This window comes from Palaemon carinicauda, chromosome 27, assembly GCF_036898095.1.
Source record: "Palaemon carinicauda isolate YSFRI2023 chromosome 27, ASM3689809v2, whole genome shotgun sequence".
In the NCBI taxonomy this organism is placed as follows: Eukaryota; Metazoa; Arthropoda; class Malacostraca; order Decapoda; family Palaemonidae; genus Palaemon; species Palaemon carinicauda.
The window spans coordinates 16,611,337-16,628,235 of NC_090751.1; the positions used below are offsets into that span (position 1 = coordinate 16,611,337).

Genomic DNA, 16,899 nt, shown 5'->3' on the forward strand with positions numbered 1-16,899 from the left:
GGAGGTTAAATCCCATTCTTTGCTCCTCTTGCCCTTTCATGTACTGTTTCCTTTTGGATCCTGGATGGTTAGGGAAAACGATTTGTCATTCCTATTGGTGTTTGCATTGAGAATCATTCCTTCCCAACCAGAGAGCATGGAATTGAGTCTTATGATTCCTCAAATATATATATTTTTTTTTTTTTTGTAAGAAAATTATCATCCAGAACACAGTCAATTTGCTGGTAATTCGAGATCTGTAGAAAGTACTTCCAAGTACATCGTCGCCTTTTACGCCTATTGACGCAAAGGGCCTCTGTTATATTTCGCCAGTTGTCAGTTGTCTCTATCTTGAGCTTTCAATTCAATATTTCTCCATTCATCATCTACTTCGCGCTTCATAGTCCTCAGCCATGTAGGCCAGGGCCTTCCAATTCTGTTAGTGCCTTGTGGAGTACAGTTGAACGAGTACAATACTGAAATTCCACAGGAAATTTCATATGTTACTTTGGGAAAGAATACAATTCTCTAAAGAGAGGAAAATACGACTATCGTAAGGTAAAGTATTTTTATGTGGATAAGAAAAGTAAGTATGAGTTAAATTTAATAGTAGGGGTGACTTTGGTAAGGGGTAATGGTGCAGGAGAGTTGATATTGTAAAAATATAATTCACGAGTGATGCTAATGTAACCATCAATTGTATAATGCATATAGTTAGCAATGTATGCTTATGAGGCTTCAAAGGAGAAAACGTTAAGAAAAAGAGCATGTCATACATACCGATAGCTTTTCAGCCGTTGATTGATTCAATCATTTGATATTCATAACTGGTTTCGTGTCCGCCAAAGTCCTTGAGATATATAGAATCAAAATTATCTAGTAATTTAGTTACTGCCAAGTAGCATACTACCAGTTTTAAACACTAAGGTTGAATAATTTTTATCTCCATTGCGTTTTTTCTTTGTCATCGAGTAATTTATGTTATTGCAATATAGCTTTTGACACTATTTTAGTCTCTCTCTCTCTCTCTCTCTCTCTCTCTCTCTCTCTCTCTCTCTCTCTCTCTCTCTCTCTCTCTCTCTCTCTCTCTCTCTCTCTGTATTTTTGTTTACTGTTGAAGTGGCGAAAGCTTGCTGATTGGCTTGAGACAGAGTTAAGTTTCTCCTAATTATGTGAAATTTTTATCAAAAATTTTTTAATCTTCTCTACAAATGTTACCACGATGTGTTTACAAGTCTCTAAGAATTTTTTTTTATTTTGGAACAAGCGTTATCTGAGAATTAACCATTGACATTTCGTTTGCTCATAATAAAACTCTTTCATTTCAATAAATTTTGAATTAAACCTTGGAATTTGATATTAGAAAGGATTTTCATAGGTATACCAGTATTACTTGAGATAAATATTCCAATAATCCTTGGAAAGATCCCCTTGATATTTGTGTTTTTTGAGGTTTAAGGTGAAAAAATCTGTAAAATTCGTTGCTGCATCTTTATTACAAAAATATACATCGTAAGCCACACTCGAGATGTGTCTCTTAAGGGCGTTACATCTTCGTCTCTGAAAAATATGTTAAGGAGGAGATTTGTTGGTATAGGATGAAATAGAGTGGGAAGTCGGGTTCCAGCTCTGAGTTTCAATATAGAGGTGAATATCTTTGGTCATGTAAATTGTAGTTTTGTAAAGATAATTTTTGATTTTAAAGATTTGAGTGAGAAAGTTTGGATGAAAAAAAAAAATGTTGGTTGAAGCAAATATTTAGGAATTCGTCAAAGAGAGGAAATTTCTATAATGGAAATCAGAGCTTGCTTGGACAGAGATAAAAAGGTGTTTAAAAAGGTGCTCCATAGGAGTCAGAAGGAGCAGCTGGTGCGCCATATCCGTTAGCAGGAGCAGTGGGAGCACCGTTGCCATTTCCGTTTCCGTTTCGCCTGCCATTGCCATTTCCATTTCCGTTTCCATTAGGCCCATAACCGTATCCGGCATTAGGATCAACTCCGATGAGTTCGTTGACAGAGTAGAAGGATTCAGCATCAGCGCAGTCGAAGTTGAACCACCAATCACAGACGAGGTACTGTTGGTTGAAGATGGTTCCGTTGGGGCAGAGGAAGGAGTCCTGCTGGCGGCGTCCATTGGGTCTGTCCTGACAGATGTGGAAGACCTGACAGCCAGCTTCAGGGGCGGTGTCAGCGTAATATCCAGGAACATTCTGGGCGTTGCAGTCGAATCCGGTGTCAGGGACAGAAGCCAAGATAGGGTAGTCCTCTCCAGGGACACCACCTCCAGGGATGTTCTCAGCCAGGGCTTCAATTGCAGGATCTACACCATAGCCGTTGGTAGGGGCACCATATCTGTTGCTAGGGGCAGCAGCAAAACCGTTTCCATTGCCTCTGCGTCCATTTCCGTTAGGGGCGCTGTAGCCATTGCTGGGAGCACCATTTGAGGCTCCAAAACCGTTTCCATTACCTCCTAGGCCGTTGCCATTTGGGGCGCTGTATCCATTGCTGGGAGCACCGTTGGCTCCTCCTAAACCGTTTCCGTTACCTCCTAAGCCATTGCCATTTGGGGCACTGTAACCATTGCTTGGAGCACCGTTGGCTCCTCCAAAGCCGTTACCGTTGGCTCCTCCAAAGCCGTTTCCATTGGGTGCACCATAACTGCTTGATGGTGGACTGTCACCGATGGCCATACCCAGCAGGGCTGTATATAGATATGAATTGTATAATAGTATTTTTAATAATGAAAGAAGCATTTTAGAGTCCCGATTTATGGTATGGAGGATAATAAGTAGTTTTCCAACAAATATCAAAAAATTACATTTTGGTAAAGATTGAAATAGATAAAGAAATAAATAAATCTTTTAGAAGATCAACTTACCGCACAGTATAAAGAGCTTCATTTTGTCGTAAGAGAAATGTGAAAAGAACACAGAGCGAGACGAAGTCGAAGGTGCTGAAAGTCTCGGCTTCTTGGCCTTATATATCCCGCGAAGTGTTGTGTTCGACTCCTCCCCCAAATCATCATCTCCCTGAAGATGTCCCGCCTCCACCGCGTCTCTTCCCGACGGGCTCTCGGCCCCCTCCCGTGACCTTGCTCATACTTTTCTTTCCCTCTCACTCGACTTACGAGGGTCGGAACAAGGTCGCGTAGGCTTTCTCCTGTGAGGCAATTTATTACAGCTGAAGTAGTTCACATTTACACTTGTCACTGGGAATCTGCTTCATTTGTGAAATTACTCTGAAAGTTACCTTGACTTCTTTATGGATCACAATCAGTCAGATGTTTATCACTTTCACGCGCTATTGTGTCGTACTTATGAGATTACGAATGCAGTTCTTGTTTTGATTTTATCTGTTCATTTTTATTGGGTTTTTATCTAAAATACAATGAAGTTTTTTAGGGTTTTTGTTCCACGGATGTATGATCACACGTGAGATTGTCCAGTATTCGTATATAATATTTTCCTTTGTCGGATGTGGTCAGTATTTATGATGAAAGTGAAGGGAACCTGACCCCGGTAAATGTGTTATCCGTAATAGTCTGTGAAGAATCGTGATAGCTAAGATTCTAGAGTACGTTGAGTTAGTAGACGTTCGGGTTCGGATAAAATGTTAGATAAATTGTTGATATCCTAGAGCTGAGGATTTTAAGAGAATGTGTCTGAGTATGTGTGTTTTGCCAGTAATCATTTGTTTTCTTTTATTAAGAAGGCTGTTGAAATCGTTGTAACGATGAATTTAAAATGAAGCGGATACACTAAAGTGCCATTAATGGTATTGTATGAAAAGGAAATGCTGGTAATTTTTACGAATTATTTTCTATCAAGTAGAGTATCATTTTTTTTCCAAAGTACTATTAATTTTTCGAGGTTGGTATTGATTTAACCTAGCAAGTAAAGGTATATAAGAAATTTAGTGTCTCTTAGGGCGATTATTCAAAGCATACAAAGGTAAAAAGGATACAGAAGCTTTCTTGACCGCATAGAAAAAATTAATTGCTAAAGACAAGGTTTTTTGAAGGACTTTGGCTAAAGATGGGTAACAGAAGGTTTGAAGCTAGGGTTTATTGTCGTTCATACATTTTGGAATAAAATTTTATGATGAAAAGATGCTTAGCTCTTGATTTCTTGAAGTAAATGTTAACCATTGATAAGATTCGTGATAAAAAAGAAATATCAGATAAAAAGGAATATTGAGGTTGCTGGAAGAATTGAAATATCTTGAATTTTAGCTCAAAACTGACACAGATGTAACCAGATATACGGAGGAATTGTACACTTTTTGAGCTCACGACATCATGTCTGGTTCCTAAAGATATTCTGGTAGCAGAGTTCGCTTGATGGAATTGAATTGACATGAAAAGAAAGTTGAGGAAGATTTTTTGTTTCATACTTTTCCTCAGTCGACTTTTGGAAAGTTTCTAGATAATTGTTTCTCTCAGTATTGTGTTTTAATACTGATTTCTGGTTATATACGTTTTAAGTTGTTGAGATTTTTTTTTATATTGAGAAGCTTATTTTGTGTATTCTCAAACTATTTCTCGACTTACTGAAAATAGCATTGGGAATCGACATTTTTTTATGTTTTGAAATGCATACCGAATAAACTTATTACAGTATGATAACCTGTATTTGAACTGTAAATTTAGAAGGTTAACTTTTGTCATTTCGCTTGAGATTTTCAGAGATTAAATAATCATCCGTCACGATTTATGAAGTGCTGGTCCTTCAGGTCAAACATATATATCCCATTTTATTCATTACTTTCTGACATGTAATTCCATAAGCACATTTAAATAAATTGTTGGAGGGAATTATACAGATTTTTTACTATTAGGTGCTAAAGTTAATAAAAGGGAAACATGCAGTTTTTTTATACTACTACTACTACTACTACTACTACTACTACTACTACTACTACTACTACTAGGGTTAATTATCATCACAATAGGATGTTTTTGACTCGACACGCGTAAGTCCAGCTCCTGGCTATACCAACAATACTATACTGATGAATATCGTACTTCTGTGTTTCTTAGAAATATTGTAGGAAAGTCATATTCCTGCTTATACACAAGTATGTCCTTGATAATACCTAACAAATATATCGTTGCTTGAACTAAAGGGAAATATAACGTACATATAGACAGCCGGATACTTTCGCACAAGTAAATTATAATGTACTTCTTAAGTAACCCTGAACCTTCTAGATCTGTATTTTTATCATCTTTCTTCATTAATTAAGAAGCGTAAAGGCTACGACCCAACACATTTCTGAATAACTAATTGAATGATTATTATCATTACAATTATAGTTGTTGTTGTTGCTGGTATCGTTGTTGTTGTCAAGATTATTCCAGGAAATAGATTTTGAACATAACTTACTTTCCATCCAAGATCATTTTTTTAGAAAAAGTTTCCGTCTCAGCATCCATCCCCACAGTTGCTGAATGTTCCCGTGCCTAGAAATTCTCAAATTATCACAGCATGATGGAGAAAAAAAAAGACTGTCAAATCAAACTTGATAAAAGGAAAATCAGTTTCTTCAGATAGTTGAGAAGATAAGAGGAGCACATTAATCTCATGAGACAATATTTTCTATTAGAATAATAATAGCAAGAACAATCAAAGATTTTTCGACCTCCGCCAAATGGGGATGGAGTCTTCCATGGTCTAAGATATATCTGTGGTGGAAATTTCGTCAAAATCCGTCTATTTGTTGTGACGTTATCTTCAAAATGGTGAAAAATGCAAATCCGGATTATCTCTAAAATGTAATGGATTCGTCAATGATTTAAGATTGTGTTGGGTGAAAATTTCGTCAAAATCCGTCGAGTGGTTTTGATGTAATCCTGTCCTCAGTCGGACAAACAGACAAAAAATATGCAAATCCGGACCTATAGTCCGGATCTGGAACCAGATAATGCCCAAAAGTTAATGGAGTCGTCCATGGCCTAAGATCTGTGTAAGGTGAAAATTTTGTCAAAATCCGTCCATTTGTTTGACTTTATCTTTAGAATAGCGAAAAACTCAAATCCGGACCCGGGGTCGTCTCTTTTTGGTGAAAATTTCGTCAAAATTTGTGGTGTAGTTTTGACGTAATATTGTCCACAGACAGACACACACAGGCACATAAACAAAGAAACCGCCTCGATTTTACATCCTCCTTGGCGGAGGTAATGTTTATGACGGTGAATTCTGATTTCATTACGGTACTATTATTGTAATACAGTAGTACTGTAATTAAAAGTTTTTTTCTTATTACTTGCAGAAGAGCATACCCTCATTTATATTTTCCAGACTTTCATCTTATAAGTTGTACTCTGGTTTGTTCACAATGGAAAATGGCTTTGTAGCAAATCAAAACTTAATTTTTCATACTTAATGATTATTTGTGGTCTGCGTGTTAATGTTAATGTGATGGTACATTATTATGTCTTCCCTTTGACCTTCAGTTGAAATGGTTATACCCGACCTAGTGTCATGGTATACCTATGAGGTGTACTGTAAACATTACTTGGTCTTTGAAGTTCCTCTTCGTGTCCTAAATGATCCCACATTATAGCCTTCTACTTTAGCTCCGTTAATGCATCCTTCCTTCCCACCTTGCTGTTCAACCTCTTTTGCTTTTCTCTACATAGTGCAATTGCCGTGTTTAAATGCTTAAAGGCCGTTCATGAATGACAGTGGCAAGGGACAGTGACATTGCCCTATCGAGCAGGACAATGCCCTAGAGACTGGCCATATACTGTATATATATATATATATATATATATATATATTTATATTTATATATATATATATATATATATATATATATATATATATATATATATATATATATATATATGATCAGTACCCAAACCCCCTCTAAACCCAAGCTAGGACCAAGGAGGGCCAGGCAGTGGCTGCTGATGACTCAGCTGATAGACCTACAGGCTCACCCAAACCCCCCTTCCTTATATCACAAGGATGATGAGATTGCAGCGACCAAAGAAACTAACGAGTTTGAGCGAGACTCGAACCCCAGTCTGGCGTTCACCAGTCAGGACGTTATCACATCGGCCACCACAAACCTTTAGCACCTCAGCCCTTATGGTGGCTTGATATGTCATTGATCAATTTGTGTTTTATATAATTGGCTGTCTTTTCCTAGTTCGTTTGATTACATCCGTTTTATGAAAGACATTATGTATATTTTTTGGAGACTTCTTTATGTATATTTTTTGGAGACTTCTTGAATCTCTAAAGCAATGAGAGACTTGAGGTGATATTGTGACCTTGCAGTATAAGAATGATGCGTTCATCGCTGGCTTTCACTTTCCAGTTATAACTAATTCTCTCTCTCTCTCTCTCTCTCTCTCTCTCTCTCTCTCTCTCTCTCTCTCTCTCGCTCTCTCTCTCTCTCTCTCTCTCTCTCTCTCTCTCTCTCTCTCTAGGGTTAGTTATGATAATCACTTTAACAACGAGATCCATGTTCGATTCCTGACCGAGGCGGACTAAATTTATGCTTGGCATTTGAAAAAGTATTTATTCATGTATTGACTTTATCAGCATATAAGGTTACTAATGATAAAACTACTATGGGGTTTGCAATTAGCGCTGAAATGCCATGGGTCTAGCAATCTTATCCCCTAAAAGACTTCCTAAAATATGTTTATTAGTGTGCGAGGAATTGTAACCAGGTTCAAATATTGGTGTGGCCAACTGATTGGGCATACTCCGCTATAAACTCATTCTGGTTCTGTGAAGCTTAGTAATAAATTATGTACGTGGTAGTTAGACAATTGTGGTGGGTCACCTGTGCTGGAAAAGACAAGGCTAGCCACTGCAAACGAAAAGACTACCTGAGAGTAGTAGCTTCCTCCACCACGGCGAAGAAGATACTGCTGGATATATTTATGTATATATACATAGATATATATATATATATATATATATATATATATATATATATATATATATATATATATATGTGTGTGTGTGTGTGTGTGTGTGTGTGTGTGTGTGTGTGTGTGTGTGTGTGTGTGTATTACTAGATAACCTGCAACCATTGTTGGAAAACCAGGATGCTATAAGCTCAAGGGCTCCAACAGGGAAAATAGCCCAGTGAGGAATGGAAATAAAGAAATGATTAAACTATATGAGAAGTAACTAATAATGAATGTAAAATATCTTGAAATTAGTAGCAACGTTAAAATAGATCTATTATATATAGACTATGAAGAGAGACATAAATCAGACTGTTGAACATAACAACATTCTCTGCTAGTTTGAATTTCTATAGTTTCATCGATTCAACTGCTGATTAGGAAGATCATGCCACAATCTGGTCACAGCTGGAGTAAAACTTCTGTAATACTGTGTAGTATTGAGCCTTATGATGTGAAAGCATAACTGGTTAGAACTAACTGCATACCTATAGTCCATTTCTTTTAGCGAGGCAGATTTGCACCGACTCGCAACGGTGCCCTTTTAGCTCGGAAAAGTTTCCTGATCGCTGATTGGTTAGAATTATGTTGTCCAACCAATCAGCGATCAGGAAACTTTTCCGAGCTAAAAGGGCACCTCTGCGAGTCTGTGCCAATATGCATCGCTAAAAGAAATTGACTATTGTACTACGTACAGCATGGTACACTCTAGGAAAATCCGGATGCAAAGGATAGTCAGAATTATGAAAACATACACGAAGAACTAACTGAGCGACGGTGCCAAAAATTAATATCAAGATCGGGAATAATAAATTTTATAAATAGCAAGTATTAATCCCTGTAATTTAAACGAGTTAGCAACATAACAATAGACAGGACAAAAATATTCGAAACAAGGTAGAATGAAAGAATTAAAACATTATTCGGGATAGATTGATTACAGAAAATCTTAGTTTCTTAATAAGACAATTTTATATGCAGTTGAAGAATAAAAAAAGGCATAATGTGTTTCTCAAAAGTAAATTTGCAATTAAGAATCAAAAATAAAATTTAAAGGTATTATATAATAGGAATGAGTACCCAGCCTCTCGTAAGTCTTGCTTTCAGTGTTGATGACATGAAATTCGGCAAATAAAAGTTTGTGGTAGGCATATGTACATATATTTGTGTTACATTAATCGGAGTCCAGACTTAGAGGATTTTAGATTCGATTGCCATCCTACAACTATGGTTAAGATACAAGAAGATTGTAGAAAGGTTTCTTTTGAGCTTGTTGGCCATTTCATTTCACACCATATGGAATGGTAAAATCCTGTTTCTCCTACTGATTGTCATGGTTTAGGAGCTTTTGACTTTGTGTCTGAATCAAACTGTGAGCAAATCATAACTGAGGCTACACAACATGAATGGTAATTGCATGGACTCAGTATGGTTGATCCTCCAGTTGTGACGTCTGATCATGCCATAGTTTCGTTGATAGTTATGACTGAGCAGCCTGTCCCTGATGTGTCATACTCTTGTAAAAGTTTTAATATTATGGGAATCAAGAGCTAAAACAGTTACTTTAGCTTCGGGAAAACGGGAATGAAAACGATCAAGTTTCTCATTATTCTGCTTACTGTCAAACACAACAGGGAAAAGTTTTTTTTTTTTTTTTTTTTTTTTTTTTTTTTTTTTTTTTTAGTGAAAGAAACTTATATTTAGTGAAAGAAACATATGGTTTATGCAAATGAATGGATTTCAGAATAGTCCATCGTTCATGTCCACGAATTATACCAGAAAGGATATCTTTTATTGTCCAATTTTATTCCTTTTCAGTTGAAGCATAAACTCCACGAGGAACAGCTCTTAGCCGAGTATAAATTTTCCACGTCAATTAAACAGGTCTAATAATCATCATTGAACCTTGTTTTGGTATTTTAACACGAGAAGGAATACATCTATCAGCTATGTTAACTAGCTTTTCATTTAAGAGATAGGCCCAACACCTATTTGCAATTGTAACCTATTCAAATGCAAAAGATAACTCAAAATGCCAATCCAATCTTCTTGAAATATTATGTATGTATATACACTATATTCCTCTTCGTTTGTTGAAATACTAAAACAAAGACAAACCCAGAAACAGAGACAAACCCTGATTCAATGACCACCCTATTTGACTTGGGACATTTATACTCGGCTAAGAGCTGTTCCTCATAGAGTTTGAGCTTTAACTGGAAAGGAATACAATTTGACGATAAAAGAAACCCTTTCTGGTACAATCCAGAAACATGAATAGGTAGGCTACCTTTAAATCAATTCTTTTGCTTAAACCAAATGGCTCTTTCAATAACTGTCGGAAAAAAAAAAACTTTGCCTGATGTGTTTGGCAGTATGCAGAGCAATGAAAAACTCGATGGTTTTCCCACAACTTCAATATTATCTGAAGTTTTTTTTACGTCTTTTGGCAAAACGTCTACGTAGGTATACTGAAGATGACAATCTGTTTCCTAGTTTGTAGTATACCTTTAGCGTAGGTTTTTAAGCATGTGATGCCCATCTTTCAATTTTCATTGTTGTACAGAAATCCATTGATCCTGGTCAGGAAGTTATTATGATTGGCCTTGATTTTAAAGCTTGCTTTCGACCTTGTTTATCATAAGGCCATTATTTTCAAACTTGAATGGGTGGAAGTAATTTGGTCTTTCTGGCCAGCATCATAATTGAATCTTTAAGTAATAGATTACAAAGTTGTTGATATGCAGATGGTAACAGACGGGTATTATTAAAAACCCCTTTTGAATAGTAATATTACAAAGATTAGTTGTTGACGAACACCATAGTGATTATAGCAATGTAATCTCTCGTGTTTCGGAGGGTAGCTTTCTTGGCTATATTCTTTTCATACTATATACGTATGGTATTGAGGTTTGAACTAGAAAATAACTTGTTGCATTTCAGATTTAACCCTTTGCATCCATTTTATCTCCTGAATGTATTTTTTTTTATTTCATTTTTTTTTACAGTAGTAAAAGGATCTCTTTAAATTTTGCTTGTTTTTTTTATGAGGAACTACACAGCAAATTTATAAAATTAGGAAAATTAAAGAATATTCAGACTAGTAATGAAAGATAGCTCCTGTAAGTGATGAGAAATTGATCTTAGAACGAGAGTAATGAACGTTGAAGATGAGTGAAAAAGAATAGAACAGAAAGCGATTCATAAATATATAACATTATTGGAGCGTTACATAATGACCGTATGTGCCATAGGTTAAAAGCACATTTGAGTGGTTAAGCTACACGGAGTCATAGCAATAGTAGCTTATAGTTATTTTGACTTAAAGTAGAGATAATTGAACTCTTAAAGTGTTATGAATCATATTTTTTTGAACTTTGCAAATTTAGTAATTCGAAAGTATTGCGTATTTGACTGGTTTATTTCGAAGTAGTGAGCAAGAGAAATAACGTCCCTATAGAGTTCGTGATAGAAGCAGTGGGGGAAATAATTGTCTCTGTGTCGAAGGGCAAAGGTGAGAAGATAACCCGCTGGGGGTAACCTAAATTTTTCTTACTGTGAATACCGCATGGAATCGGGTTTCACGAGAAAGTAATGGCGGGGAAAGAAGATATCACTGTTAGAGAGCAATTTTGTTACATAAGAAAAAAAAGAAATAATGTTCTTTCATATCTCAAGTATTTTGGATTTTGATTTGTGGAACCTGGGCCATATAGCCCGGCGCATGGGCGTGTGAAACCATTCATCACCCAAACACAACTGAAAGAAAACCCTGTAGTTACACTATGAAGTAAAAGATAAGATTGGAGAAAGGAAGTGGAAACGGAAGTAAAGGTGGATATAAAGCAATTACAGGTAGGACCCATTGCAACACTGCAAATATCCTTCTGTAATGTCTGTAGTATATTGAGTGAAGGACACTGATGGCACCAGTCCCCTATATGGTAAAGTATTTTGTTTCGTTTCAAATTGTTATAATTTGAAAATTTTTATTGACGTGTAAATTCAATGTGGTGATAAAATTGCTTAGTAATACTGTAAGCGCTTATTTTACAATTTCCGATTGGTACTATATCATAATACAGGAATTATTAAGTCAGTCTTTTCCACGTATGTAAATACGGACAGCATGCATTTTTTCCCCTTTAAGGCTGAGGAACCAGAAGAGTTCAGCCTTCTGGAAACTCAGCAAGTCTTAGAAATAAGGTTGCTAGCCTTCAATCCTAACACAAGCAAATGCTGGTATTCATTACTACTGGGTGGAGTTGTGGGGTGCTTCAGTCAAGTGACGAACACAATCCCAGAAATTTGGAACTTTGCATTCAGAGCACTGCTGAACCCATTGAGTACCTCTGCAACACATACACACGCACAGTGTATATATATATATATATATATATATATATATATATATATATATATATATATATATATAATATATATATATATATACACACACAAATACAGCCATATACATATACATATACTTATATACACAAACATGCATATATTATCATCTCACAGTGATCTTTAAAGTTTTTCGAAATATTTTCAGAAGTTTTATTCACATATTTTTAACATTTTCTGCCTTTTTTGGGCAATTTCCTCATTGCAAGTAATGCATCATATTTCATAGTGATATTCTGTGTTAGAAGTAGGTGAAGTATGGAAGGTGTAATGTTTAATGGTACGAGGTATTGAATTAAAAACTAATTCAGAAGAATACCTCGTTATAGCTCTGTTGATACCAGGTAAATTCAAATGAAATATAATGGAATTAATCTTAATTTTGCACAGTCCAAGGTAAGCAATCGGCTAAACTAAATAATCTGTTCATTTATGTCATTTGTCAGTCACCCCACGATCAATTGTTATTTCTTGAAAATACTCTTTTAGTCATTTTATCGTTTGGGGTTACTTTTCGAAAGTAAGAACTATTATATCAAAGTGAAGTTTGCTTAGAACTAAAAACACATTTAGACGAAGTAAGGTTTCTTCTGCTTAGTTGAATTGCAAATTAGTCTAGTGAAATGGGAATATAAATGACCGTAGAGATTTGTAAAGTGTCCGGTGCCTATTATTTGTATTTCCTTTAAGTTTATTGTCCAACCTCTTCTCAGGTTTTTGTGGGATTTACCATAAAATCTTTGAAATTTCCAGTGATTCTTCTATATATTCCTTTTCGTGTATGATTTTTCATGTAATACATGCATTTTTGAGAATTCATCCTTATTGAATATTTCTGTTAACAGTGGAGTCCATGATATACTGCAGCTTTTTCTTACCCCGTGACAGGTAGGCGGGAAAGCTAATTTCTTTGCATGGAATTTAAATTGCTATTCTTTAGTTTTATCTTTAAATAGCAATTTCTGACCTTCATTTCTGATATTTAAAGAGTATTGTTACGGTCACCATGTCAACTACATTGACATTAACATCAACCACTAAAGTCGTCTTCATGGTTTTCTTCAGTAACCTCACGAATATATAATTCATCTAAATAATGACTTGCATTCAACACATAAGATGAGTTGGCAACGAGTAATATTTCCGTGCACGTCACTCAGAAGAGCTACACTCATGTAAGAAACATTTTTATTAGACATGTATATGATTCTGAAATACGAAAAAGTGAGGTGGTTTTTATAGGGATCCCTTAACAATTCACGGTAAAATGTCGAACACCTGTAACCTTTCAAGATATGGAAGTGTGCCTGAACAAGAATAACCGAAAGCATGTTTTTATAGCTGCTGCTGCTGCTGCTTTTTTTTTTTTTTTTAACTAAATACAAAGCTGTGTAGGTGAATCAACTTGGGATATTCATGTTTATATGAATTTGCATCCGTTTACTCCACTCAGCCTCTATATTCATACATATGCTCGACATATGCATCAACAAGCAACAATACAGGAATTGATGTTTGAGGCCTTTGTTCTACAGTGGAATATATATATATATATATATATATATATATATATATATATATATATATATATATATATGTATATATATATATATATATATATATATATATATATATATATATATATATATCTATATATATATATATATATATATATATATATAATGTATGTATGTATGCATGTTTATGGGAATCTTTCACCATATCGGCTTAGAATTAACCATTTTAGAAGGAATTTGACCGTTTATGCTTTTCTGCATTGAGGTAAGCATTGATATTCATTTATCTAAACTGCACTGGTTTTGTATTCCATAATTCATATCTTATTTTGTGTTTATTCAGAGATTGCTAGAATTGGAAGATGCTGGGTATTATCTATTTACGATCTCTTGTTAATGTAATATTTTTACTAATGATCATGTGCCTGTATTCTTGTTGGTATATTACCTTTATTAATTTAACATTTTCCTTTGTTAAATTCTAGCTATGGATAATTTGGTGTAAAAATGTTATGGAATTTTTATGTTTTCAAATACATTATATCACATAAGGGGTAATGATAGAAATTGTCTTCCGACGAAATCAGGGTGGAATAAAGATCAGAAATATATGCATCTGTTTATTATAAAAATAAATCGTCTATACATTTAGCGCATGAATGTGCTTCGATCGTTCGTTTCGGTTTGACGAAAGCCAAAGAATGGAAAGTAGTAAATTGATAATTGATTTCTTTCGTACGGCCAAACAAAGCTTTCAGGGAAGTAGTTAGAAAAAGAGTAAGGAGAAAGTTACAACTCTAGGCTAGGGGGAAATCAAGGACAAAAAGAAGATTTTTGTACAACTGTAGAAGGAAATCAGTAAGGAAAAATGTTGAAAGGTCGATGCCTAGCAGACTAATCGCATGTTCTAGGAGGAAAAGGAGTTAATTGGTTGGAAAAGTGTTTAAAGGAGGGAAGTCTATGAGCTTCGGTGTGATTTTCAACTATAGGGAGAAAGTATTTACCAGATGCGATGTGAAAGGTACAGCTGAAATGGCAAGCGGGGAAAAGCAGAAGAATCCTACAGTTCAAAAGGAAGAAAGACTATTTACAATTGGAAGTGACATCGAAAATTCATATTTGAATTAAGACGAAAAATTTAAATCAGTGCTGTCAGAAGTCGTTTTTAGGAGAATTTTACTTAGAAAGGAGCGCCATAAGAATCAGAGGGGGCTGATGGGGCTCCATAGCCATTGCTAATACTGACTCCATTGCCATTTCTTCCATTTCCGTTTCTTCCATTTCCGTTGCCATTAGGTCCATAGCCGTATCCGGCATTAGGAACAACCCCAATAAGTTCGTTGACTGAGTAGAAGTCTTCAGCATCAGCGCAGTCGAAGTTGAACCACCAATCACAGACGAGGTACTGTTGGTTGAAGATGGTTCCGTTGGGGCAGAGGAAGGAGTCCTGCTGGCGGCGTCCACTGGGTCTGTCCTGGCAGATATGGAAGACCTGGCAGCCAGCTTCAGGGGCGGTATCAGCATAATATCCAGGGACATTCTGGGCGTTGCAGTCGAATCCGGTGTCAGGGACAGAGGCCAAAATAGGGTAGTCCTCTCCAGGGACACCACCTCCAGGGATGTTCTCAGCTAGGGCAGCAATTGCAGGATCTACACCGTAGCCGTTGGTCGGGGCTCCGTATCTGTTGCTTGGGGCAGCATAGCCATTAGAAGGAGCTCCATTGCCAAAACCGTTTCCATTGCTTCCAAAACCGTTGCCATTTGAGCCTCCAAACCCTCCATTAGGGGCACCGTAACTGCTTGATGGTGGCTTGTCAGCGATGGCAATTGCCACAAGAGCTGTACGAGAAACAAAATTCCATTATTTTAAACTAACGATTACTGTATGATATTTTTCATGTATCGGTAAAATGTAACATTAGCCTTACGATCTGATATACTCATAGAGACCATTTTTGATATATCATGATTGGTTGTCCTCGACTAATTAGAATTGTATGGTAAAATTGTTGATCAGTAAGAGAAATACAATAAGTTAAATTCGTAAGTGCTTGAAATGTATTAAGTTAAATTCCTAATTTTTTGAAATATGAGTTTAATTCCTAAGTGTTTGAAATATAAGTTGAATTCCTAAGAGTGAAATATAAGTTAAATTCCTAAGTGTTTGAAATACAAGTTAAATTCATAAGGGTTTGAAATATATTAAGTAAAATTCCTAAGTGTTTGAAATATAATGAATTTAATTTCTAAGTGTTTGAAATATGTTAAATTCCTAAGGGTTTGAAAGTGTTTCAGTAATCTTGTATCACAAGAACATCATGCTTATCTTACCACTAAGTAGGAGAACCTTCATGTTAGCGATCTGTAGAATAAATAAAGGAAAAGAGAGAGAAAAAAGAAGAACTTGTTCAGCCGAAGAATGTCGAGAAAATGATGCAGGTAAAATGAGTTGGAGCGCTTATATACTCCATCAGCTAGACCCCCTCCCCCTCAATGTCTCTTCTCACTCCTCCCTCCAGGGGACTCCTCGACCTTGCTCCGCTGTTTGCTCTCGCTCTCCTTAATTTTTTCCCTCTCACTTGATTCCAGTTATGATGAGATGCCTTCCTTCATCATCTGCCTTTTTTTTTTTTGTATGTATCATCCTCTTATTTCTTTTCCTTTCTCTCCTCCGTCTCTCATGGTAACTGAAGCGTGAAGGCAGTTGTAGTTGGGAATGGGTCTGACGATAGTAAAAGTGGCCGAGCAACAGTTGGTGTTCTAGTTTTTATGGTCGTACAATGCTTATGAGCATTTTCTCATGTGGGTTATTATTCCTTTTTCCTTTTGAAGTGTGCGGTACATAATTTTGACCTGCTTTTTTTTTCATTCTTTAGAGCGGCGTTCTTTTATGCCTTTGCTTTCTTAGAAGTAGAATATATTCTGAGGTGGTTTTCATGACCTTTATTATTTATCCAACAAATACGTATATATATATATATATATATATATATATATATATATATATATATATATATATATATATATATATATATACATATATATATATATATATATATATATATAT

At 35.7% G+C, this 16,899-nt stretch overlaps 1 protein-coding gene across 1 annotated transcript; it reads right to left on the minus strand.

Annotated features, from left to right (window-relative positions):
* Window positions 1-1,470: 1,470 nt before the first annotated feature.
* Window positions 1,471-16,298, minus strand: LOC137620568 (pro-resilin-like). Its single transcript, XM_068350821.1, has 3 exons — window positions 16,164-16,298; window positions 15,075-15,671; window positions 1,471-2,601 (listed from the first exon to the last, which is right to left on the minus strand). The coding sequence occupies exons 1-3, from the start codon at window positions 16,183-16,185 to the stop codon at window positions 1,811-1,813; spliced, it is 1,410 nt and encodes a 469-aa protein (XP_068206922.1). The 5' UTR covers window positions 16,186-16,298; the 3' UTR covers window positions 1,471-1,810.
* Between the last annotated feature and the right edge of the window lie 601 nt (window positions 16,299-16,899).

Excerpts from the sequence above, each read along its gene's own strand:
- LOC137620568 (XM_068350821.1), bottom strand. The coding sequence starts at position 16,185 with ATGAAGGTTCTCCTACTTAGTG. Across the intron at positions 15,672-16,163 it reads GAAGGTTCTCCTACTTAGTG|CTCTTGTGGCAATTGCCATC; the intron begins GTAAGATAAGCA and ends TTTCTCGTACAG. Across the intron at positions 2,602-15,074 it reads AAGAAATGGCAATGGAGTCA|CCAACGGTAACGGCTTTGGA; the intron begins GTATTAGCAATG and ends GCTTTGGAGGAG.